Consider the following 24289-nt stretch of genomic DNA (forward strand, 5'->3'; position numbering starts at 1 on the left):
CGACACATACTGTCGGTCGTGCGTGTCATGCCAAGCCAGCGGGAAAACAGGGATGAAGCTGAAGGCTCCCCTGGAACCACTTCCCGTTGTTGGCACCCCCTTTGAAAGGGTGGGCATCGACATTGCTGGGCCCCTAGATCCACCGACATCATCCGGTCACAGGTTTATCCTGGTACTGGTGGATCACGCCACAAGGTATCCAGAGGCAGTTCCTCTGAGAACCATTACTGCACCGGTAGTGGCGAAGGCCCTGATGGGGATCTTTACCCGAGTGGGATTCCCCAAAGAAGTTGTGTCTGCCAGGGGGACCAACTTCATGTCAGCGTATATGCGGGCAATGTGGAAGGAGTGTGGAGTGACCTACCGGTTCACCACTCCTTATCACCCACAGGCCAATGGCCTCGTGGAGAGGTTCAACCAAACCTTAAAGGGTATGATCAGAAGTCTACCCGAAAGCCTGCGGAGGAAATGGGACGTCCTCCTACCCTGTTTGCTCTTTTCCTACAGGGAAGTGCCACAGAAGGGAGTGGGCTTCAGCCCCTTCGAGCTTTTGTACGGGCACCCTGTACGTGGACCTCTCAGCCTGGTGAGGGACTCCTGGGAAAAGTCTCCACGGAAAGTTCCCCAGGATGTGGTGAGCTACTTGCTGGCCTTCTGGAGCCAAATGGCTAAGTTGTGGAAGCAAGCTTCTGACAACTTGGAAGCCAGTCAAGCAGTCATGAAAGCGTGGTATGACCACAATGCTCACCCAGTGGAGTTGGAGCCTGGACAGAAGGTGTGGGTGATGGAGCCGGGGGAGCTGAGTGCTCTCCAGGACCGTTGGACAGGCCCCTATGAGGTATTGGAGAAGATGGGCAAGTCTACCTATCTGGTGGATGTAAGGACCCCTCGGCATCCGCATCGGGTGTTACATGCCAATCGCCTCAAGCCCCACTATGAGAGGCCCGAAGTCATGCTGATGATGGTGACTGACGGATCGGAGGAAGAGGACACTGAGCCTCTCCCGACCTCTTTGCGTCTCAAGAAAAGGATGGGTCAGTGGAGGGAGTAAAACTCTCACCATCCCCGACTCCTGAGCAGCTGGGGGAATGTCGCCAGGTCCTGGGGACATTCGCTCCGCTGTTCTCCTTTGTCCCGGATAAGACCCATCTGTGTACCCACGACGTGGACACAGGAGACAGCCCACCTGTGAAGTCAAGGTCTTATCGGCTGTCTGACAAGGTGAAGGCCAGTATCCAAAGCGAGGTAGCTAAGATGCTGGAGCTAGGAGTCATTGAACCTTCAAGCAGCCCTTGGTCCAGCCCGGTGGTTTTGGTACCCAAAGCTGCCCCACCTGGCACCACACCAGAATTACGATTCTGTGTGGATTACCGAGGACTCAATTCAGTAACGAAAACCGATGCTCATCCGATCCCTCGGGCGGATGAATTGATTGACCGGTTGGGAGCTGCCCAATATCTCAGTACCATTGACCTCACTGCAGGGTACTGGCAGATTCCCATGACTGATGGAGCCAAGGAAAGGTCAGCCTTCTCCACACCTGATGGACACTTCCAGGTCTGCGTTATGCCTTTCGGGCTCAAGAACGCTCCTGCCACTTTCCAGCGGCTGGTGAACACGATCCTCACCGGGATGGAGTCATTCTCTGCTGCTTACTTGGATGACATAGCTGTCTTCAGTAGCAGTTGGGAGGATCACTTGCAGCACTTGCAAGCCGTTCTCCAGGCCCTGGAACGGGCTGGCTTGACGATCAAGGCCAGCAAATGTCAGATTGGACAGGGGTCGGTAGTGTACTTAGGTCACTTGGTGGGCCGGGGAACGGTGCAGCCCCTTCAAGCGAAGATTGAGGCAATCATGGCCTGCAAACCCCCCAAGACCCAGACTGAGGTCCGAGCCTTCCTGGGCCTCACAGGTTACTACAGACGGTTCGTCAAGGGGTATGGCACTATCGTGGCACCCCTTACAGAATTCACAGCCAAAAAGCAACCCAGGAGAGTCATCTGGGCGGAGGCTTGCCAGCGAGCCTTCGACACTCTGAAACAAGCATTGTGTAAAGCTCCAGTCCTGAAGGCTCCAGATTTTTCGAAAGAGTTCATTGTCCAGACAGATGCATCCGATATTGGCATTGGGGTGGTGCTATCGCAACTCAATGAAGAGGGTCTGGATCAACCTGTGGTCTTTCTGTCACGGAGACTGCTTCCCCGGGAACAGAGGTGGAGTACCATTGAGCGGGAAGCCTTTGCGGTGGTCTGGGCACTGAAGAAGCTGTGACCATACCGGTTTGGTTCGCACTTCCTTGTTCAGACGGACCACCGACCCCTTCGCTGGCTCATGCAGATGAAGGGGGAAAACCCCAAACTGTTAAGGTGGTCTATCTCCCTACAGGGAATGGACTTTCGGGTGGAACATCGGCCCGGAGTTGACCACGCCAATGCAGACGGTCTCTCCAGGTATTTCCGCCATAGTGTTGAGAACTCCCAAGGGTTTGGGTAGCTCTCCCCACTTTCAGCTGGGGGGGACGCATGTTGGACCCGTCTGCTTCTGAGAGTCCCCTCACCACTATAATTTCTTTTGTTCCCCTGTACCTCCCAAAATTTGTCGCTTTTCATTTGTCTACCAGGACCTCTTTGTGTGTTGTTTCATGGGGCTAGGTGTTCCTTGACACCCAGTTGCTCACAAGGTTTCTGGCACCTATGTACAAGGCGCCTGGAGAAACCTGTGGCCATTAAAACTGAGGTTGGCAACCTGTGTGTGTTTAACCTTAAAATAGTGGACACATATTTTTCTCATGAGAGTGACTCCCATTGGAACCTCCTTGAACCCTGACCTTCTGAGGTTTTGGCGCCCTTTGTGGTTGGCGCGCTTTCCTGACAGGAATTCTTAAGATTTCTTCAGGTACACAAAATGGCCGCTCCAGAGCCCCAGTACGGTGGCTGTGAGTGACCATAAGACACCTCAGAATGTGTCAACCCATTGACACAGCCAGGAAAGGTTCTAGAACCTTCTGGCTGGTGCCAGTACCTCAGGGCTCTGGCTATATAAAGCCCAGACCCTGGCGGCCATTTTATTGAAGAGAGAGGGGAGTTGATTAGACTACTACACCTAGATGCTGATAGCTGCTGAAGAGGTGTGACCCCTATTCCTGACTTGACACCAGAGAAGACACCTGCCCTGCTTACCCTTGAGGTGGCTGAGAGAACAGGCAGTAGTGTGGCAAGGGTTAATATTGTGGATACTGACTGGCGTTCCAGTCAGGCGTAATTTTGAACCCTTGCGCCTACAGCGCCTGCCCAGCTAGCACCTCTGTGCCCCAGAAGACTGTGGCCGAGTTTGTGTGCCTCCCCGCCCCCCCCGGTGGCGTCAGACTGAGGAAGAAGTCGGGTCGCGAGGCGTGTGCCCGATCGCCGTGACCTCATCCTCTGCCCCCTTCACGTGTAGCGCCAAGCGCGGGGGACTCGGACGTCTCCGAGCCCCACCGGCGTTGCGCGCTTCCTGGTTGGTGCCCAAAGTGAGAAGGTGAGGTGGTGCGCCGGGGCGGGGAGAGGCCGGCCTTTACTGGGCGGGATCTGCGTCCCTGCCCTTTCCGAGACCCGGGAAACTGTTGCCGTGTGCGGGACCAGCCCCCGTGTGAGGAAGTTGGAGGGAGGTCCCAGGAGCCCGTGAATTCCCTGATGCTGGCGTAGGAGAATACTGTGCCCGACTGAATCGCTAATCGATCCAGCCGTTGTGAGGAAGTCTGATTCCCCTGTTGGTGCGCCGTGGTAAATTGGAACTGTGCCCGACATTGAGTTAAGTGAGCGCTGAAGGCAAGAACCCCTATGTGCGTCCGTTCGTCCGTCCAGCGACGTCGAACTGAGCCGCCTAGGAGCCTGCAGTAGCACTGCAGGCTCGAGTCAACCCCCACCGGCAGCGGACATCCTTCCCCGGTGGCCGCGTAGGGCCGAATGAAGGACTTACTGGGTTTCCTTGTTTTTCCAGTCATACACGCATAGTTCCCGAGTGAACTAAAAGGAGTCCCCGCTCACCGTGTGACCGCAGGCAGTCCTCAGAACTCCACAAGTACTGTAAACAACCATTTACTAAAAGTGTGTTACTTACCAGAGTCAACTGCATGACTTTCTCTAATTGGTGGCAGCGTTATTAAAATGGAAATGTGGCTTTGAAGACTAAATGAACTAGAAAGTAATGCGCTATGTACAAGTGGTATTTAATTCATGTAATGGTGACAGTTGAGCCTGCTATTTAATCTATTTATTGAACAGAGCTAATCTCAATATTTATGCAATACCAGTATTCCTGAATTCCTATGTATTGTATTTATTCTTAACCTGAATCCCAGAGTTTTGTGAAAAGTGAAATGTAACTGTGCTTTCCAATTGATCCCTATTCACAAGCAGAGAACTTTTACATAAATGAATCGTATTTTTCTACAGCAGTGGTGTGGTGTCCTTTTTAGTGTGACTGTGCAGGGGGTTATTATTGGGTCAGAGCCGGCTTAGCACTACAGCCTTCACTGCCTTGGCACTTGAGCCAAGCTACCCCCCTTTGTGCTGGGCTTGCCCATCGCAGGTCCAACAGTCGGACATGGAGTTCCATCATTTAGATGTAACATGAGAGAAACTTCTTCCACCCCAATGTGTTTTTTTGATCCTAGGAGTTCATATTTGTTTGGCTACATTAGAACACAAGCTGTGTGCAGGTACCACTTGAATATTTATTGAAGGAAGAGAGGACCAACCTGGTGAAAGACTTCGTGAGCCCAGCATAGTGCTCTAAACTTAATTGGTGCCCTGATTGGTAGCCAGAGTAAGTCACATAGAGTTTGGGAAACAGAACAAAATTTAGGAAGATTCAGAAGCACCCGAGCTTCTGCATTCTGTAGAGTTTGCAGTTTATATAGTAGGGTTTTTGTGAGCCTACATCTAAGGCATTACAGTATTCTAATTAGGAGACTACTAGGGCTATGACAACAGTTTTTATTTAGTTCATTCGAAGGAAGGGAAGACTTTTTACCAGTATTCTCAAAGTGAGGAAAAAGGAAGAAGTTACCTGGTTGGCATGGTCGATGAAGGCTACCTTGGTGTCAAAAATTACCCCTAAGTCTCTTGCTCTCTGGACTGACAGTGGAAGAGGCCCAAGATTTGGGGAGCCACCAGGTGGTATTCCAATAGGAGGCATCGTTGCCAAACAATATCACCTCTGTTTTTACAAAGTTTTACTTTAAACAGTTAATTTGCAAACAGCCAGCAATACTGTCCATACCACTACTAAACTGAAATGCTACTTTTCTGGGATCAGTGGAGACCGCCAACACTATTTGAGTATTATCGGCATACGAAAATACAGAGAAGCCGTATGAATGAATACATTTATTCAAAGAAGTGATTTAAACATTAAAGAGGGTAAGACTTAGCAAGGCTCCCCGAAGGATCCTGCAGGGAAGTGTGAAAGGATCAGAGGTGAAACCATCCAAGGAAACCACTTGTTTCTGATCAGACAGGAAGGAACTGATCAGTTTTAAAGCAGTACCCTTGATGCCAATACTTTCAAGTTGGTTGATAAGAATGGAGTGGACAACCATGTAGAAAGCAGCCAAGAGGTCCAGCAAGATCAGGGCTGCCTTACCACCTCCATCTACAAAGGCTCTGATTTCCTCTGTGGCTGCTATAAGAACGGATTCTGTACAGTGGTTACATCTAAAATCCATGCCGTGATGGATCAAGGAGGTTGTTAGTTTCAAGAAAGGTCATGACCAACCTGGTTAATGGCCTATTCAAGAATCTTCGCTGATAGAGGGAGGTGTGATATTGGTCTTTAGTTCTTGACTTTAAGGGGGTCAAGTGAAAGTTTCTTCAAAAGGGGTAGGATAGATGTTTTTTCCAGTTGACAGGAAACTGGCCAGAAATAAAAATCATGTTTAGAAAGTTCTATGCTTTCTCCCTAAAATGTAATGGTATTTTGGTTTTCCACGAATGGCATATTTGATTTACTAGCAAGTCCAGAGTACATCACACTGTGGGTGCCCAGGGCCTGTAAATCGAATGCTGCTAACAGGCGTGCAGCACTGATTATGCCACCCCCATGAGTAGCCTTGCAAACAAGTCTCAGACCTGTCACTTCAGTGTCTGTATATGCAGTTTTAAACTGTCATTTCGACCTGGCATGTGTGCCCATTTGCCAGGCCCAAACCTTCCCTTTTATTACATGTAAAACACCCCTATGTAAGGCCAAAGGTAGCCCCATGGCAGAGTGCAATGTATCTTAAAGGTAGGACATGTACTGTTGTGTTTTACATGTCCTGTTAGTGAAATACTGCTAATTGTGTGTTTAAGTACAGCAAGGCCTACTCTCCCATAGGTTAGCATTGGATCTGCCTTGTAACATCTTACAAGTGTAGGACATGAGGTATATCCTGAGCTCATACTCCACGTAAAAAGTTCATAGAGACAAGTTGTTCTTCACAGATTTCTTCTTTATTCCAACGATTATGTATTTCTTCAGAGGAACAGAATTAGCTGCCACTAGCCAACACGTGTTTCGTCCTGTGTTCAATCAACCACGGACTTCCTCAGGGCTAGAATTCATTAAAGAGTCTAATTACTGTTTTAAGACAACGTATGCGACTGTATGAGATGTAACAATGTTACAGTCATTGAAAACAATGTCTCAAAGCATTCCAGTAAACTACTCAAGAACAGACAAAGTGTTTCCAGGGACATTCCTATCCCATATAGTAATACACTTCTAAAAAGTTATGTGCAATCAAAAGTAGAACCAAACACCACACCCGAGAGGTGATTATACAATCAAGGAGCACCCATTAGCAATACTAAAACCAGAGAAGGAAAAAGACAAGAGAAAAAAATAAAATTATAAACCAAAAACCGTAAATCAAACAAAGAAAGAAAGCCGTCTTATAAAACATCCAAAAACACCAACCTATCTCTAAAACAACCGAGGTGACCACCAGTAAATAAGTGGCATCACTCACCAATTCATTATAAGTTTCCATGTCCAAATGAAGTTAAAATTTGTTGAATATTCAAACCTTAAGATCAAGTAATAATGTAGATTTAATAATCATCATTGTCAGTCTATAGTTTACTTCAAAGGTACATCAATAAATTAATGAGTAAACTCACGCGAATATAGTTCCAAAAACGAACGTGGATCTTATATCTTCTTCCAATCGTCCGTAGCAAATGTTAATTCAGTTTCCAAATACCTACAATGAAAACTTAATCTCAGTCTATTTCTCAAAAGTCACCACTTAATGGTGCATAATTCGTCCTATGTAAACATTTCATCTCTATAGCTCGTAAATGCTCCCAAGCCTCCAGGGACCCAAATAGTAAACATAGGACGTGTGAACAAGAGGTTAAGACCCCAAAGCCAACACGTAAGCCTCAAATTCTGTCCTGGTTTTATCAGATATTTCACAATTTAAAGCTTTTTATTATTAAACGAATCGTATAAATAAATATCAGTATACAAAGATGTTATCGCGCTACAGTAACACTTGTAATGTTGTGTACGGAAAAATTATATATCAACAAAGTAATGCCGCCTTATTAGTAAACTACGAAAAAAGGGGTAGAATTCCACGAAAATTAATTAAGTTAGAGTAATGTTATATGTTTATCGTTATAAAACCGCAAATCATTGCCTAAAAGTGTCAGCTCACACTGATTACAAAACAAATTCACTTACCGATATATACTATGTTCTTCGTACCGGCATACTCAGTACATAGGCGTCTAGCGTCGCCGCCATATTGGTTCTTACTTTGCCAGTAACAGAGAAAACGGACACCAATACATAATTCAAATGTTCGCTATCTTAAAACTATTCAGTATGAGCCTCATCAACAATTAAAAAACTGTTATTACCGAGGATATTCAATAGTACTCGACGTCCTTAATTTAGTGTAATGGTCTACCAACGGCATTCATAGAACATCGTCTAATACAGTTGCCATTTTGAATCTGGTAAAAACAAACCCGGCTAATCTTATCAAAGAAGGACAAAAATTGTATCTATAATTACAGAGAAACCCTGTCCATGACAATAGACCTCTCATAAACTCATTATTTTAACTGAAAAATGTAATAACGCGTTACTTATCAACACCAAAAAAGAAAAAGGAGCAATAAAAATTATAAGAATAGAATAGAACAATCCATAGAGCGAAGAAAATGAAAAGGAGAGAATAACCACCAATGTGACAGTGTAATTTCACACAATCATATTGAAATCATCCTAAGATGTTTGCCTGCCTATATATATATATCAAAAGATATTCTCATAAATAAAAACAGTTTCAAAATACATTCAAATAAATAATGTAAAGTTATCAAAACAAAGACTGAACAAAGTTAACATTTGCATCAGTAACACCAACATAGATGTGTCACAAAAGGAATCTCTCTTACCTAATAGACAATGTCCTGTAGTATTGTATAATCAAGCGTATATTTGTTATGTGAGTTACTGTCAACAAAGGGGCAATATGTCATAAAACAACTGTCAAGTATAATTAAGACACAATCCCAATTCTAAACAAATCCCTTCCATTAGAAACATTTATAACCAGATGGACACAAAGAAAATAAGTAAAGAGTGACATTACTAGTATAACATTATTATACCAAAACATACATCATCACAGTAAGAGTACAGCAATGAAAAATGTGAATTAATTTCCTAAGAAATACTGCATTTCATGATCAATATTAAGACCCCTATCGACTACATGAAGCTGCATTATCCAACGCGCTTCTCTCTGTCTCAGGCTTAATTCACGGTTGCCTCCTCTTGCATCTGATAAGACGTTCTCAATACCGTGAAAAGTAAATGTTAGATGTTCAACTTGTGCGGGGCACTCAAGTGCATGTAACGCTATTGGGTAACGCATATCTCTGTTCTTCAGAGCCCTGAAGTGTTCAGCAATGCGCTCTTTAAGTTTCCTAATAGTGCTGCCAATGTAAACTTTCCCACACCTGCAAATCACTGCGTATATTACAAACGTAGTGTTACAGTCTATATGGGATAATATTTGGAATGTTCTAGATCCATTGTAGCTAAAAGAGCGTATCCCATGTATGTTCAATCTGCATAGACTACAATTCCCACATTTGAAAGATCCCTTGTTATGTGTGACTAACCAATTGGAGTTACGTGATTGTGATCTCGGGTAAGAGGGATTAATCATATTCTTAATTGTCCGACCTCTGCGCTAGGTGATGGAGGGATGATTCTCTATGTGTGGTTGCAGATCGGGGTCTGCTGTGAGCATAAACCAATGTTTCTTTAGGATCTGATAGATCTTAGTAGACCATGTGTGATAACCTGTTATAATTCTTACTGGATTCTTACCATTTATTCCAGATTTTTTGTTTGAGTTTAAAGTATCACTTCTAGTTAGTTTTAATGCTCTATTTTTAGCTTTAGTGATCACCTCCCTTCCATAACCTCTTGAAAAAAATCTGTTCTCTATATCATTCACACAGGGAATAAAGTCAGAATTCTCACTACAATTCCTGCGTGCTCTAAATAATTCTCCAAAGGGAATTGCGTTAATCTGTGACCTAGGATGAGCACTGTCAGAGTGTAATACTGCATTGCAGGATGTATTTTTTCTATAAAGTTTGCTGCATAGTCTCCGTTTTTCGACATATAATACAAGATCCAAAAATACTATACTCTCACTGCTGTAATTCATAGTAAATGTCAAATTATATTTGTTATTATTCAGATGTCTGTGAAATTCCAGAAGCTCAACCTCCCCTCCTGTACAAACAAATAAAAGATCGTCAATATATCTTCCATAGTAGTGTATATGTTGTTGCCATTGTGAGCCGCCAGGGCCCCAGATCTGCACCCTCTCCAACAACCCCATAAAGAGGCAGGCAAACGATGGCGCAAATCTGGAACCCATGGCGGTCCCACAGACTTGTCTATACCACTGTCCGTTAAATAGGAACACATTATGTTCTAAAATGGTCTTGACATGTTCAACAACATATTAGTATGATCCAATAATTCTACTGGTCGTCTATATAGATAATATTTCAAGGCTTCTAATTCATGCTCATGACTTATATTCGTGTATAACAAAACCACGTCCATGGAAACTAACATCATTCCTGTTTCCCAAATCAAATCATTAAGTATATTAAGGACATGTTTCGTATCTTTAATATGTGATGGTAAATTGATGACATATGGTTGGAGGTAGAGGTCAACAAACTGTGACAATTTTTCGGTAGCTCCACCCAACCCAGATATTATGGGTCTGCCTGGTGGTGAAATAGGGTCCTTATGTACCTTAGGTAAGGTATAGACCCCTCACAGACGGGCTTCCGCCCCAAACATGGGACGGAGACCGCTCTGCTGGCGGTTACGGAGGAAACTAGAGAAATCTTAGATCGAGGAGGATCGGTGGCAGTTGTCCTCCTCGATCTAAGCGCTGCATTTGATACGGTAAACCATAAAATTTTAGGGCAGCGTCTCCTAGATATAGGAATATCAGGCAGAGCTCTAGAGTGGTTCAAATCTTTTTTGAGCAACAGAACCTTTCAGGTATATGAAGAAAATACCATCTCCTCAAGTAAACCTTTGGGCTGTGGAGTCCCACAGGGCTCATCTCCGAGTCCGACGTTATTTAACGTCTACATGAGACCGCTGGCTGAGATCATCCGTCCATATGGGAGCAAGATCGTTACCTACGCGGACGATACTCAGCTGGTGGTCTCTCTGGCACAGGAAGACGGCTCCTCAGCCAGGGCGGATCTGGCAGGTTGTCTAGAGAAAGTCAAAAGCTGGATGATTAAGTCTTGTCTCAAGCTCAATGGAGACAAGACAGAGCTCATGTTGCTGGGCCGATCTGCTCCAGCCTCTATCAACTCGATCTGGCCCCCCTGTCTGGGCCCGCCACCGGCACCCAAGGACACCATAAAGAGCCTCGGAATATGGCTAGATAGGTCTCTGACGTTTCACTGTCAGGCAACCAGACTGTCTGCCACCTGCTTCGGTCTCCTCAGAATCCTCAGGAAGATTCTCCCCTTGTTACCTTTTGAAGCCAAACAAACTGTGATACAGGGCCTGATCCAATCTCGTTTGGAATTCGGTAATGCTCTGTATTTAGCCCCTGACTTTACCTTGCGTAAACTGCAAGTAATCCAAAACTGTGCTGCCCGTACGCTATTGCAAATCCCCCGCAGGCTATCTGCTAAGCCCGGGCTGAAAAGCCTACACTGGCTTCCTGTTAGGGAGAGAATTAGATTTAAGTCCCTTTGTATCACCCATCAGTTATTCTGGGCAACTGGCCCGGCGATCAATCTCTCTCTTACCACTCCCTATCACCCCAGCAGACAACTGCGTTCAGCCCATGCCTTTTTGGCTACAGTGCCCAAGAGCAGGAGAACAAGAGCAGGAGGTCGCTCTTTCTCCTTTAATGTGGCCAAGCTGTGGAATGCTCTACCCTTCTACCTAAGGTCAAATCCGGAACTGACCTCCTTTCGTAAACAACTGAAAACTTTCCTGTTTAACAAGTAGAGCTTCCCCTCGGCCCTTATGTCTCGTCTAAATAGCACTCTCAGTCTTAGCGCTTGGACGCCTCAGGGCAGCTACGTGTGCTTTACAAAAATCATTTTCATTTCATTTCATTTCATAGAGGCACGGAAACCGTGGTCTGTCTACCAAAAGATACTTATATTCTTCATCACTCAAGATAGTCTCTGTATGCCATTTCTTTAGATAACCATTAATTTTACTAACAATATCAAAGATGGGGTTACATGACAGTTCAGTATACCATTTTGTATCCTTAAGCTGACTCAACGCTTCTGCATCATTTTTGGCTTTGTCCATTAAGACAACATTTCCACCCTTATCTGCTTCTTTAATAAGAAGGGTGTTATCTTCACTAAGGAATTTGAGTGCAGTTCCTACTTTGTGTGTAAGATTATTCGTGTAATGAGACAGTTTATGATCTTTCAACCTCTCTTCCAATATATCAAGTTCCCTGGTTATATTTTTATAGAAGGCATCTATGTTATTTCCACTCGATAACTGTGGCATCCATCTAGATTTTACCACTGCTCTCACTTGCATTGGTACAACAGTCTAAGTCTGGTAATACCTGATGTAAAGTAATTGGATCGTCCTCATTTTCAGTAATTGAGAGTAACATTCTGGTATCATGTATATCCTGTATTGTAACATTACTGTAGATGTTTTCAGTAAGTTGATCTTTATTGACAACATTGGATGGAAAAAACTTTTTAATTTTCAATTGTCTCACAAATTTGTACACTTACAAGTGTATCTTCTAATTGGGAGCTGATAGAAAATTGGAGTTTGTTGTTTCTGGACTCGCAATATGAAAACACACCTTCAGTAAAGTTGTTTTTTAAATTGCAGGTCTGTAAATGACATTTAGAAAGTGGGCATTTTCTTACTTTAATCACTTTATGCCTCTGCCTGTCTGAATACTCATCTAGGTCAAGATAACAGTTGGGCTGTTTGCGCATTCACTCTAGACAGTCACACAAAGGGAGCTGAAGTGTAACCTGCATATCCTGATTGCCCATCACAAGGCTGATGTGTCTTCCTGAATTAGAGTGGTTGGAGGAGTTGACACGGACACCTGAATAGGACTGTGCCTGTCTTCACACAAAGAAGTCTCCACCCCCTGTTGTGTGTCTGGGGCCAGGGAAAGGAAGGGCAGGGTCTTGTGCACTACAATGACCTTTCTATGAAATCCGCCTATTTCAAAGGCTGAAATGGGTGTAAGTACTGGACCTGTGACATCATATACTCCAAACACTTCTGGGTTGAGGCTATTCTGCCAAGAAGAAGAGCTGGATTGCTGTCATGAGAGACCTGCCACTTTGCAGTTTGCTTTGCTGTGTTGGCCTGCTGCTTTCTGTCCTGGGAGTGAAGGGACTGAACTTTCCTTCCTGCTTCAAAGGTTCTCCAAGGGCTTGTTTTGAGCTTGCCTCCTGGTAAGAAGTCTCAGGGCCATCCCAGACTTCACCTGCAATCACCTGGATTCTGCTGCTATGGGTCCTACTCTGCCAAGTAGTGCGAAATCCAGTTCCTGGGCCCTTGGAAGTGAGCTCTGATGATAAAAAGAAGAAAATCCATGCATTGACTCAAAGCGCCATTCGGAACCGGCGTAGTTCCGCCAAACTCACCACATCGCCGCTGCCTGCAACTGGGAATGGGCCCCGCTTGAAAACGACTGCGGCTTACAACGCAGGCCCCAGCTTTTCATTGCAGTGCATCCCAAATGTCCATGACGCAGCACCAAGACTCTGACGCAGCGCCTGCTTCAACACTGTGGAATCGAAGCAGGGCGGCTTGACTTTTGCCGCATCGTCCCTGCTCGCTGACTACATCGCCACCGCAATAAAGAATGGAGGTATCGTGCCGGCTAGAGACGTATCACCTTCCCTGCCTAGCAGTAAGGAACAGATACATCACCTGCTTTTTCGATGCTTCACCTCCCTGTGCCTCATATAGAGTTTGATTTTTGAAGCATCTATGGTACTTTGTCCTGATCAAGCGCATCCATTGATTTTTAAGAACTACAACTGTATTTGATCTTTGAAAATTAATACCTGGACTTGTGTATGTTGGAAGTTTGTAATGGTTTTATTCAGATAACTACTGGCTATTTTTCTAAACTGGTGTGGAGTCCTTTGGTGGTGTTTTCACCGAGTTTGTGGATGTGTGTTTATAAATAGTTTACACATTGCCTCTGAGATAAGCCTGACTGCTCTGTACCAAACTATCAAGGAGGTGAGTAGGGGTTATTTGGGTGTGTAACGTACCCTGACTAGAGTGAGGGTCCGTTACTACTTTCTCTCTCATTGGATGTGCAAATGAAGCAGTGTGTTGTGTTTGGCCCTGTCTGACAGCGAAGTTGCGAGTATATCGGTGTTTTGTATCAGTGGCATATGTCTTTGTCAGTGGCACTTTTAGTATTGTGTATCTCCGTCTTCTCTGTTAGTCAATCTGTGTGTTGGTTGTTGTATGTGTGTATGAGTGACGCACAGGTGTGAAGGCTTGTCTGTGTTACTTTGCATTTTGTGTATGTCTATGTAGGGTACATGCTTAGGAATGTTGAACAGCTCTGTGTGCACGTGTCAGCGATGCTGTATTTGTAATGTGAGTGTGTGTGTGTAGCAGTGTCTCTGTGAGTGTGTTGGCGTAACAGTGATGCTTTGTGTGCTCAGTAGCGTGAGTCAATGATGCTGTGTAGCTACACGTGTGTGTACCCATGACACTGAGTGTATTGTTGTGTCAGAGACACTGAGCACGTAGAGTGACTTTGCATGTCAGTGATGTGCTGAGTGAATTGCTGCCTGCATGTTGTTATGGTTTTAATAACGAAAGAAGAAACAAAACTCAATAATGCAGTGTGTGCTTTGTGTAACTGTCAATTAAGTTTGTGTACGGGTGTTAGTGTCTTTAAAGTTGGACTCTGTACTAGTGATGGTGTAGATATGCTGGTGCGTGTGTGACGCTGTGCGTGCATGTATCAGAGGGATGGGTTTGTTTTAATGCCCTCTATGTACACCCATGAGTTTATGTAGCTCCGTATGGCAGTACTGTTACGTTAGTCTGTCCGTGTTGCTCAGTAATGCTGTGTGTGTGTGTGCACATTGTGTCAGTCAGTTATGTGTTGGTGCGCCTGTGTCAGTGTTGTGTGAACGTCTCTTTCTACTAATGATGATTTATACGTTTTGGTTTGAGTGACGCTGTGTATCATGTGTAGCTCTTTGAGCACGTGTTTCAGTGATGGTGTGTTTGTTGCGGGTCTCTCTATGTGCACCAAAGAATTTGTTGGTGTGTTGGCGTGTTGGACATCCTTTGTGTGTTTTGTAGCGCCGCATGGCAGTACCAGGGTTGGATTGGGATTGAAAATCGGCCCTGGCACACCCAAAAAAAAAAAAAGAAAAAGGCCTACATTTGCATAATCACTCCTCAAATCACTGCTTTGGCGTAATCTTATAAAAAAAAAAACTTTAGGAGGGGGGTAAAATAAATGCACGCATTAGTTTACAGTGGAGAAACAAGTTAGGCCACTTCTATTCAGGCCCCCGGCCACCACTCAGTATGTGCACACATTAATGGGCCGACCAGCGAGACAAAGGGAGTGACACCTCTTGCTAAATGGAGGTAACGAGCGCCCATCTGCCTCTAGAAAGGACACTCAGACACCAACTGGGCCGCTGGCTGTATTCGAACAATAGAGATAGCGCCCAAATGGCCCCCCAGACTGCTAAAAAAAAGAGACCCACAGCAGCCCTCGGACACCGTACCTCGGGCATTGCCTGAATGCCCGCGTTACCAATCCGGCGCTGGGCAGTACTGCTGTGTTTTAGGGCATCTACATTGCTGAGTAATACTGTGTGTGGGAGCGTGTTGCCATGGACAGTTACGTTGTGTGTTGGTGCGCCTGTCTCAATATTGTGTGACTCTATTTATACCAGGGAGGCTGCTGGTGAGTTGCTGTGTGCGACGCATGAGCGCCAACTCTGCCTTATATCCTTCTGAAGTTGATAAATTGAAATTATTAGGTAATTACGCCGCGTTGACATCCCAAGGTCTGCAGTATTCTGGAGTTGGTAAAAATATGCCATTAATACTATTACTGTTAAGACGAAAGGTATGAAATTGTACAGTGGAATGATGAACAGTTTAATGAATTTTTGAGCACCAAGATCTGTACAGGGGTTATATATATATATATATATATATATAGATAGACTCGTTGATCATTCTGTGCTTTTTTGGGCAATGCGAAGAATAGATTTGAAATGTGACTCTGATTTGATACGGCCGAGTCCTTACAACGTGAGAGCAAAGGCAAAGTTTCAAATTATAATATCAAGAACTCGTCTTTTATATAACGCTTCATACCACATTCCTAATGTGTCTAAGAGCTGTTACTTAATTAAATGATACGTGTGTACTAGTGACACGGGAATGAAAAGTCACACGAGTGCTCAAAAGCGCATAACTAAAACGGAAGTTCTATATATAAAAAAAAGTGTGTTTTAAAGTAGTTTGCTTGGTCCCGGAGTGGGAAACAGAGACAGCTGCCATGATTTGTTTCTTTGTGGAAAACATTCCCTCAAGCAATTAGTTTAACTTTGATCACTATCTGTGTCACCATCTTTTGTTAATCTAGGAGCAGGAGCCCCAACCTAAACTTGATTGCTTTTCACCACATGCTGACACACTTAACACTTTCTGCATGCTGTGTGCACTTTCACTTGATTCGCAAATGGCGGCCGCCGCACACACCACTCTCGAGACGTTGCCCTTGAGCAACGGCAGCCACTTTTTGATTTTATTGTCTGCGTGCGTTCACTTATGTTTCACAATGCCCTGCTTTCCTGACATAATGTGATCCAGCCTTTTGGCTTATATTCAATCACATGAGGGGAGGTGCAACATGAGGTAAGATAAAGTGCGTGGAGGTTGGGTGCACAGAGCTGCACAGTGCCGGGGTTGTTTTGCCCTAAATACTTGTTCCTACTGACAGCACTGGGCGTAAAGATAAAAAAGTAATTTTCTACGGTTTGCCTACAGTTTTGGAATGCTTCTAAGTGAAGCTTTCAGTGCTTTATGTGTAACACACTACCGGCAGCGAAATAAGGCATTCATATTTATACAGGGTAGTGCATTTTAGAATGTAGCCCCTTGCAATTTAGGGGTCTTAAAGGAAAAGTAAAACTGATGCATTATTCCTAAGAGTTTTTATGCAGCATCATAAAAAAAATCAAATCTGATCATTCTGTCAACATTAGTGAAGGGACAGATGAAGGTGAAGCAGTGACCTAAGTGTTGCAAAGTTTGCGAGACAGACGTTTAGTCCTAAACAGGCAAGGGCCTACGCGCCCACGAAGAGATGGTTACCCAACTTCATTTGATGGCTCTGTATAAGCAAAAGTTTTCCCCTCCTACTATCAGAGCATAGATGAGATTGAGCTACCCATTTATTCAGAAAGATGCAGAGGAACGAAATCTAAATCTGTTCAGGGACCAGAGGCATCCGAGAACCCATGGCAGGTGCCATAGACCATTGGAGAGTGCAGGCAATGCCCAACCCCCTAATAAAATTCCAAGTGTTCCCTCCTTATAACCTCTTCACATACCCACGCCTAGCCAACTACTCATTCCCCACTGACATTACCACTCGTTCTACCATTACCTTCGTCTAGTCCATCCACCTGATCCCTGACAAAAGCCCACCTCACAGGCTCTTCTCCTCCATCGCATAAGCCCCCAAATAACAATTGATCCTGCTGACACCGCCTAAAACAAACCAGCATTGGCATGGCCGATAGGTCTCACCTTTGGGACCTTATAAGTGTTTAGCCATGCAACAGTTGATGTTGTTGCACCAAGGATATTGTGCTGGATAACTAAACACTTATAAGGACCCACAGGCGAGACCAGTTGCGTTACAGATGGACACATTCATTTTTGTTGGCACAGGAGATTAAGTGATTTGCCCAGAATCCCAGCATGTTGAGCCAACGCCAAGACTCGAACCCAGCTCCTAGGTGTTGTCAATTGGCCTTACTTCATTAAGGCAACTATTCTGCCATGTTCTTTAAAGTACTAGAAGCAGCAGTATCTGATGTATTTTTGGTTGGTCTGTGTACATCATCTCATTAGAAACAAAATACGCCGATTAGGATTGAGTGCTTGACTTGTAGTAGATGGAAATATCAACTTTTATTCATGAGACACTTTCTTTCCCTGCAGTAATTCTATCATTAGTGCATATTTGGTTGTAAATAGTTGTGGTTCTGGTGTGCTTATGCATAGTGTTAAAATCCATGTGCTGGGGAGGCGAGTTGTGTGGACTGTGCCATATAGCTTGTTGCACAGTTAGTGCCCATGCTATATTAAGATTTTGCATGACTGAAATACATCTCATTCGTGGTCTGTGCTTTTAAAAACTAGACCAATGGGCTATCTCTTCCTCATATTGGCTCCTAAGCACACTGAATCGTTTCTATATTTGATTGGTTGCAAGCATTAAAAATGCAATGGATCTCACATTTTATTAAGTTAAAGCAATTTGCTTTGCTATACAATACCATTAGCAAAGCCCATGGCTTTAACTTAACCTAAGGCGAGACCTGTTGCATTTTCAATGCTTGTTGCATTCTGTGATGACTTCTAAATTTGAATAAACCTTTATGGTTTTGAGTCTGAATTATTTCATGTAAAGGTTTTCTTTATTGCCCTAGGGTCGCCGTCACGTGGGACTCACATGGCTATGATACTGCACCCAAACCATTCTACTTTTTTTAGTTAAAGCTTTGACACCCCTATTATAAATGCTCAACAATTTTTTCATCCACCCTAAATACCTGCCCCCTCCCTCTAACACACGCATAGTCAAAGATCCCCTCATCACCACCCTCCAGGCATCTCTAATGTAACCACCCTACTACACATACTACATGTGTACCATAGGTCTTAAAAATGTGGGTTGCACACAACTGGGAGTTTGTGCTGCGTTTGTCAAGGAGGCACAAATGAACCTGCAAGTACTTGTAAACGAAGATGGCCTGGGAGCACGGCCTCGTCTATTTACCACGTTTAAGGATTGCCTTCACTTACATGCAGAGGTTGAAGTGCATGAACAAGTGACAATCATGAGTACCTTGGGTCAGTGAGTGGGAGGCTGAAAAAAATAACAAACTGTTGTAAATTGCTTTCACCTTTAGGTAACTGCATATAAAAAGAAATTTGGACACCTTAAATAAAAAAGAAAGACAAGTTAAACTGTTATGAAACCTCAGTTGTCTAATGTAATCAGTTAAGATGTTTGTGTGTGACCACAATCAGAGAATTGAATCCTGGTTGGAGCAGAGGCGAATAGTCACTTACGTACGAACAGTCCTGTGACAGATCCGTCACCGCGACCCAACCCAAGATGGCCGCCGGACTGAACCAACCCGGAAACGAGGTTGGCATTGCAGGCTTCCCGGAGACGCCGGTCGAAACTCCATCCGGCCCACGGATACAAATGGCCGGGTATGCAGGATAGGGGGTGTGTGAGAAGGAGCCGGACACCAGTTCATGCGGGAGGAACGTAGAGGGCACCGAGGAGAAGAACCCTCGAGGAGAAGAGGACGTTGTGACCCCTGCGAGCTTCCGAGGAGAAGAAGACGCCGAAAAGACACCCGACAACGCGAGCGAGACCGGCCCCCTGAGGGAACCAGAGGAGGCAGGATCTCACCTAACCACGGTCACAGAGGACCGTGACAACAGGCGAGTAACGGGGGCGGTTGGGTTTTCGTTTAAGAGGTGGTGTGCGGGCCACCTGAGCACTTCACTGCGCCAATAGATCTTTTTATCCCTCACTTAGGCACCTCACTGATAGGGACCGGTGTTGGATGTGCACACTTCCCCTACCCCACTGTGGATTTTTTCCCTCCCCCCCCCCCCTCCTTTGGAGGCCGTTTCCAGTCTTCACCAACCCGAAGCAGCCTGGGTCTAGAACAAGCCACGAGGAGAAAAGGAACCGGAGCCACGTTTGTTGCAGCTTCTTTTTGGACACTCCTTAAGACTATTAGTCTACTCCCTTTTGTATCAGTACCAGTGATTCCTTAACTGGACCATCCGGTCTCTACCTGGATGTGTTGTGTAGTTCATGCACAAGCCTGAGCAGTTAAAACCAAGAAAAAGAACTAATAAAACCTTCAAACCATACCCAGCGACTCACTCCTACCTCTATCCGGCTAGTGACCGGGACGCACCCCCCTACAAGTCCTATGAGGTCCCATAAAGTATTGTGAATATGCAACTAAACAAATATTGGCAGCTAGGAAGCTCAGTCACCACACCACCTAATGTAATCACAGTTGTAATATTACATTAGTATTGCCCACCTCAAATGACCAGCTATCAAATGGTCTTAAATCTAACTTTTTGATATAGGCAGCCAATGCGTTTCGCTCAAGCATGGGCTTCTTCAGGGCAGTGTTATCAAGGCAGTAGTGATGAAAGCGAAAAATGACAGTGTTCTATTGGAGTCCTCTGTCATACATTCAACTTCATTTAAATGCAAATTGAAGCTTGAGTAATCAGCAACACTAGATCATTTTCAGAGTCACTGTTCCAAATGAATAGTCTTTAGTTCAGGTATAGTGATTCAGTTACGCGTGGATTTGGATGTGATGGGACGGATGCTTCTGCCAAACACTGTATTTTACCCAAATTAATCTCTATAACTGAAGTAAAGACTTTTCATTTGGAACTGTGACTCTGAAAATTATGCTTGGGCGAAACACATTGGCTGCGTATGTTTATTCTGTCCTCCAGATGAAAGAAAAGCAATAAAAGAACAATCAGGCAAAAATAGGACTTGTCATGTACTTTACAAGGAACTCTGAATTTGACTTTTTCTTTTTCATTTTGCCTCTCATTTTTTGTAATACTGTGAATATGCACGTCATTATTTATATCTATATACTTTAGTAATAAGTGATCACACTACACCTAGAAAGATTTATATAAGTGTTCACTGAATGTATGCGCTTCAGAACTCAACTGGTAACACCCTTTCATTACCGCTCAAAAAGAATAAACCTTTGCCACTATGGAGCTCCAGGTAACTCAATCAGTTAGAGACTATACTATCACCTTAGCAGCCTTTATATTTTGTGATTAACCAATTGCACAAATCACACTTCTCCCTAGCAGTAGTCACCTTGGTGAGAAGGCTTTTTTCTTCTTTCATTTTCTGTCCCTTTCTCAGCTTCACATCACAGAAGTCCCAGCTTTCCCTTTCAGGCAGAGTCACCTCAAAGTCAGCCTTTCAGGTATGGTTGTATTTTCAAAAAGGTGAGTCCAATGATGACACGGAGGAGGCCAGCAGGGCTGCATCCAGATACAGAGCCTGATTTTCTCAGTAATGGCCCAGGAGAAAGAGGAAAGGATCGGATCCATGGATAGTGTCAAAGAGATGTGGGAGTGCCTTTTTTTAGTTTACAAATGGACAGAAACAGCTTTCTTTGAGAGATGCGCCGGATGAAGGAAGGTCATTAAGGAGGTCTTTCTTTAAAGCACCATCACCACCATAAGGGCAGCAGGTGCTGTGGCCAGTGTTGCAACTGAATTAAGGTGGTCTTACTACAAAAATGGGAGTGGGTCCCATTTGTTGGTATCAGGGCCCAGGTCAGAACAGGGCCTAAGTCAACAGGGAAGAGATGTGTTTTTTTTTTCCTTTTTTATTACACAGGGACCAGAAAGCATGCTTTGTGCTTTAGGCCTAGTAGTAATGGCCAAATGAAGAAGGCTAAGTACACAGCTTGCTTTGCAGAACAAAAGGTATCATTGGTGTTGCAGGTGCAGTGGCATCAGGGCCCAGCAACATGAGGGGCCAACTAAAATCCCCTCATGTTTTACTAACCCTTCCTTGAAGTAGGGTCCAATGCACAATTTGTATATCTGTGTTACTTTTTGGATTTGAAGTACTGGCCCAGGGAAGTGGTTAATTGAAGCAGAGGACACACTTCAGTTTTGGCGTCAAAGAATTGGCACAAAGGAGAAAGGGGCACGATAGCCCTTATTTGTAACAACAAGCATGGGGAAGCAGTACCTATCATTAGTGTACCAGGTGCAGCGATACTAAAACTTAACGGTCTGAGAAGCGCACTGCATCACAAATATTCCTGTATTGCTTAAAAAAGGTATATGGGCTCATTTTCCTTGCTAGCATTAGAGCGAAGGGCGCCTTTGGTGCAAAAAGGAGAGCAGCGTGTGGGAGCTCATTTTTTTCAGAAGGGAAGAGTCAAGACCTTGTTAATATCTGTGAATACAATGCCATTACGCACCAAGATATATGCAGGCCCAACCACTGCAATACCAATAAATACAATGTCGATGCACGCCATATAATGTGTTCGCAAAACAATGTTGATCCCAGTAGAAACAATGTCAATGTATGCTATAATCTATGAACATATAATGTTGATAACAGTAGAAACAATGCCAATGTATACCATAATCGATGAACTCATAAACAATGGCGATATCAGTAAAGACACTATTTAGGTAACCTATGACAACTATACGCACAATACTGAGGATGTCGGTAAAAATATCAATGACCGCCATGTTAATTGTGCACATGTTAATGAACTCATATCATTGCTGTCGGAGTTACCCAAGGTGACCTCCCTATCAACCCTGAGTCAGAGATACATTTTCAGACAGGCTCTGCGACCCAAACCCGAGCATACCGATACAAGTGGGTTGCACTTAGTCCAAAGACTAACATGCACCCAGGGAAAACCCTAATTGATCCCACAGACCCACAGTTACACCACAAACAGGTCCAATGAAATTGGCCCCAATAAAACACGTTTGGCCAAAGGTGCGCATTACCAGTATAGCACAAAGATAGATGTCACATAAAATTAGGAACACTCAGCCAATCAGGACACTGCATTCATGCCACACGCAGTGATCACACCGGACATCTGGACACATACACATTGGCCCTCAATAGCTCTTCCTGAGGTAGAGGGTTACCTGTGTCCACCTTATCAGATGGTTGTACTTGTTGTTTATGACTAGGCTTAGAACGTCAGATTGGTTTATTGTACCTCACGAATGGCATAAATGGTCGGCCAAAGCTTCTGTACAATAAGAGACAACTTCAGACGCTACTCTGTCAATACTCTCCCAACTGTTGCATTTAATTAAACCTGATTGTTCCTGTTGGGCCAAACACCTCTTCTCTCTTCATTTTTTAAGGTAAATTCATAACCGAGCAACTACCTATCCGTGAGAGGTGCCACCTTTGGAACTGGGGAACCAGACTTCAGCCCTGCATCAGCTCAACATCTTGTGATTCTGGCGAAATCACAAGCTCACCATGCCAATTATAAAATAAAAAAATGATTCTGACCTTGATGATGAAACTGGTGATCATGAAGTGTTCCGATGCCCTAGGGCCTAGTTCTGATTATATACTCTAAATCCTCCAACAAATAAACAAAAAAGAGGGACAGAGAAGAGAGCAAGTTTCTAGATTGGAGTGATGAATGGGCATAACAGGGAAAGGATGAAAGACGAAGAGGAGTCTAATCGGGGTCGCAGTTATCCATAGTCAAGCAGATGCAATTGCACTGGGACCCAGGTGTGCGAGGATGTTACAACACCCTAGTTAAAGTGAGGAGAGTTTATTGGTCAATGTTTGTGTCTGATAAATTAGCTATTGTATAAGTCTAGCATTTATTGTGGATTATGAGCTATAAAAAAAGTACCTGAGCTCGCCCCTCCCTCCAGCCCTGCCGCTCACACTACCTCAATCCTTGAAGTAAATTTTTGGAGGGGGTCCTGTCTCCAAAACATTTTGTTTTGGAGGGCTAACATCAAACAACTTTTAATAACTTTGAGTATATACCGTCCCCAACAGCAGGTGTAGCATACCCCCTAAACAAATATATACCGCCAGAGCCTCCCTTCTTTACCCTCTTGCAGCAGGTGCGTGGGCTGGACGGGCTGGACGCGGTACTGCCTGGCCCCCCAGCCCGGGCTGGGCTCACGCACCACCTCTCGGTCGGACAGCCAGGTGACAGTCTCGTAGTTGTCGCCTCGGGCCAGCGCCTCGGCCTCGGCGCGGTGAATGGCCACCTGTGGAAACTGGTGCAGCCCGCCCGAGTGGTCGAAATGGACGTGCGTTGCTAGGGCTAGCAGCGGGCGACGGCCCCGGGGGGATGCGCTACCCTGACCCGCGTCGTCTCCCAGCAGCCCAGAGGCACGTAAATACTCAGGCAGACTCCGCAACCCCAGTCCGGCGTCAATTAGCAGGTCCTGATGTGAGCCACGCTGCAGCCAGATGTTGGCGCGATTGCCGGACTCGTAGTAGCGTTCCTGGATCCAATACAGTCCGTCACCCAAAGATTTGTGCGCGTACCAGTCCAATGCAGCCATGACAGGCAGTGGCTGGGGTACCGGAGCTGCGCAAAGTCACCACCACCCGGAGCAACCGTCACCGACGGACTGTGACTGACTGTACTCCAGTCCCAGCTTAAAGGACTTCCAGTGCAGACAACGCCCAGCAGCTTTCCGTGCAGCCAATCACGAACAACGGCAGCGTTCAGCTACAGAAGTGTTGACCAATAAAACGAAAGGAAATGGGCTGCTCAGCTACTCGTTGGCCGTCTGAGAGGGAAATAATATCCCACCACACTCTCGGGCCATTGCCTCGATTCGCTGATAACACGACTCCTGTTGC

The 24289-nt window shown here is 44.9% G+C and overlaps 1 protein-coding gene and 1 long non-coding RNA gene across 2 annotated transcripts in view; both read right to left on the minus strand.

Annotated features, from left to right (window-relative positions):
• The window catches only part of MBLAC2 (metallo-beta-lactamase domain containing 2), a 123289-nt gene extending 99207 nt beyond the window's left edge, over positions 1-24082 (minus strand). Inside the window, exon 1 of the mRNA XM_078675368.1 lies at positions 23523-24082. Coding sequence (XP_078531494.1) covers positions 23523-23985 — 463 coding nt within the window. The 5' untranslated portion in view covers positions 23986-24082. The remainder of the gene's footprint in view (positions 1-23522) is intronic.
• On the minus strand, positions 6401-7221 carry LOC144818205 (uncharacterized). Its single transcript, XR_013607067.1, has 3 exons — positions 7143-7221; positions 6992-7048; positions 6401-6574 (listed from the first exon to the last, which is right to left on the minus strand). It is a non-coding gene; the product is annotated as an uncharacterized LOC144818205 (long non-coding RNA).
• Positions 24083-24289: the final 207 nt, after the last annotated feature.

This window comes from Lissotriton helveticus, chromosome 2_1, assembly GCF_964261635.1.
Source record: "Lissotriton helveticus chromosome 2_1, aLisHel1.1, whole genome shotgun sequence".
NCBI classification, from domain to species: Eukaryota; Metazoa; Chordata; class Amphibia; order Caudata; family Salamandridae; genus Lissotriton; species Lissotriton helveticus.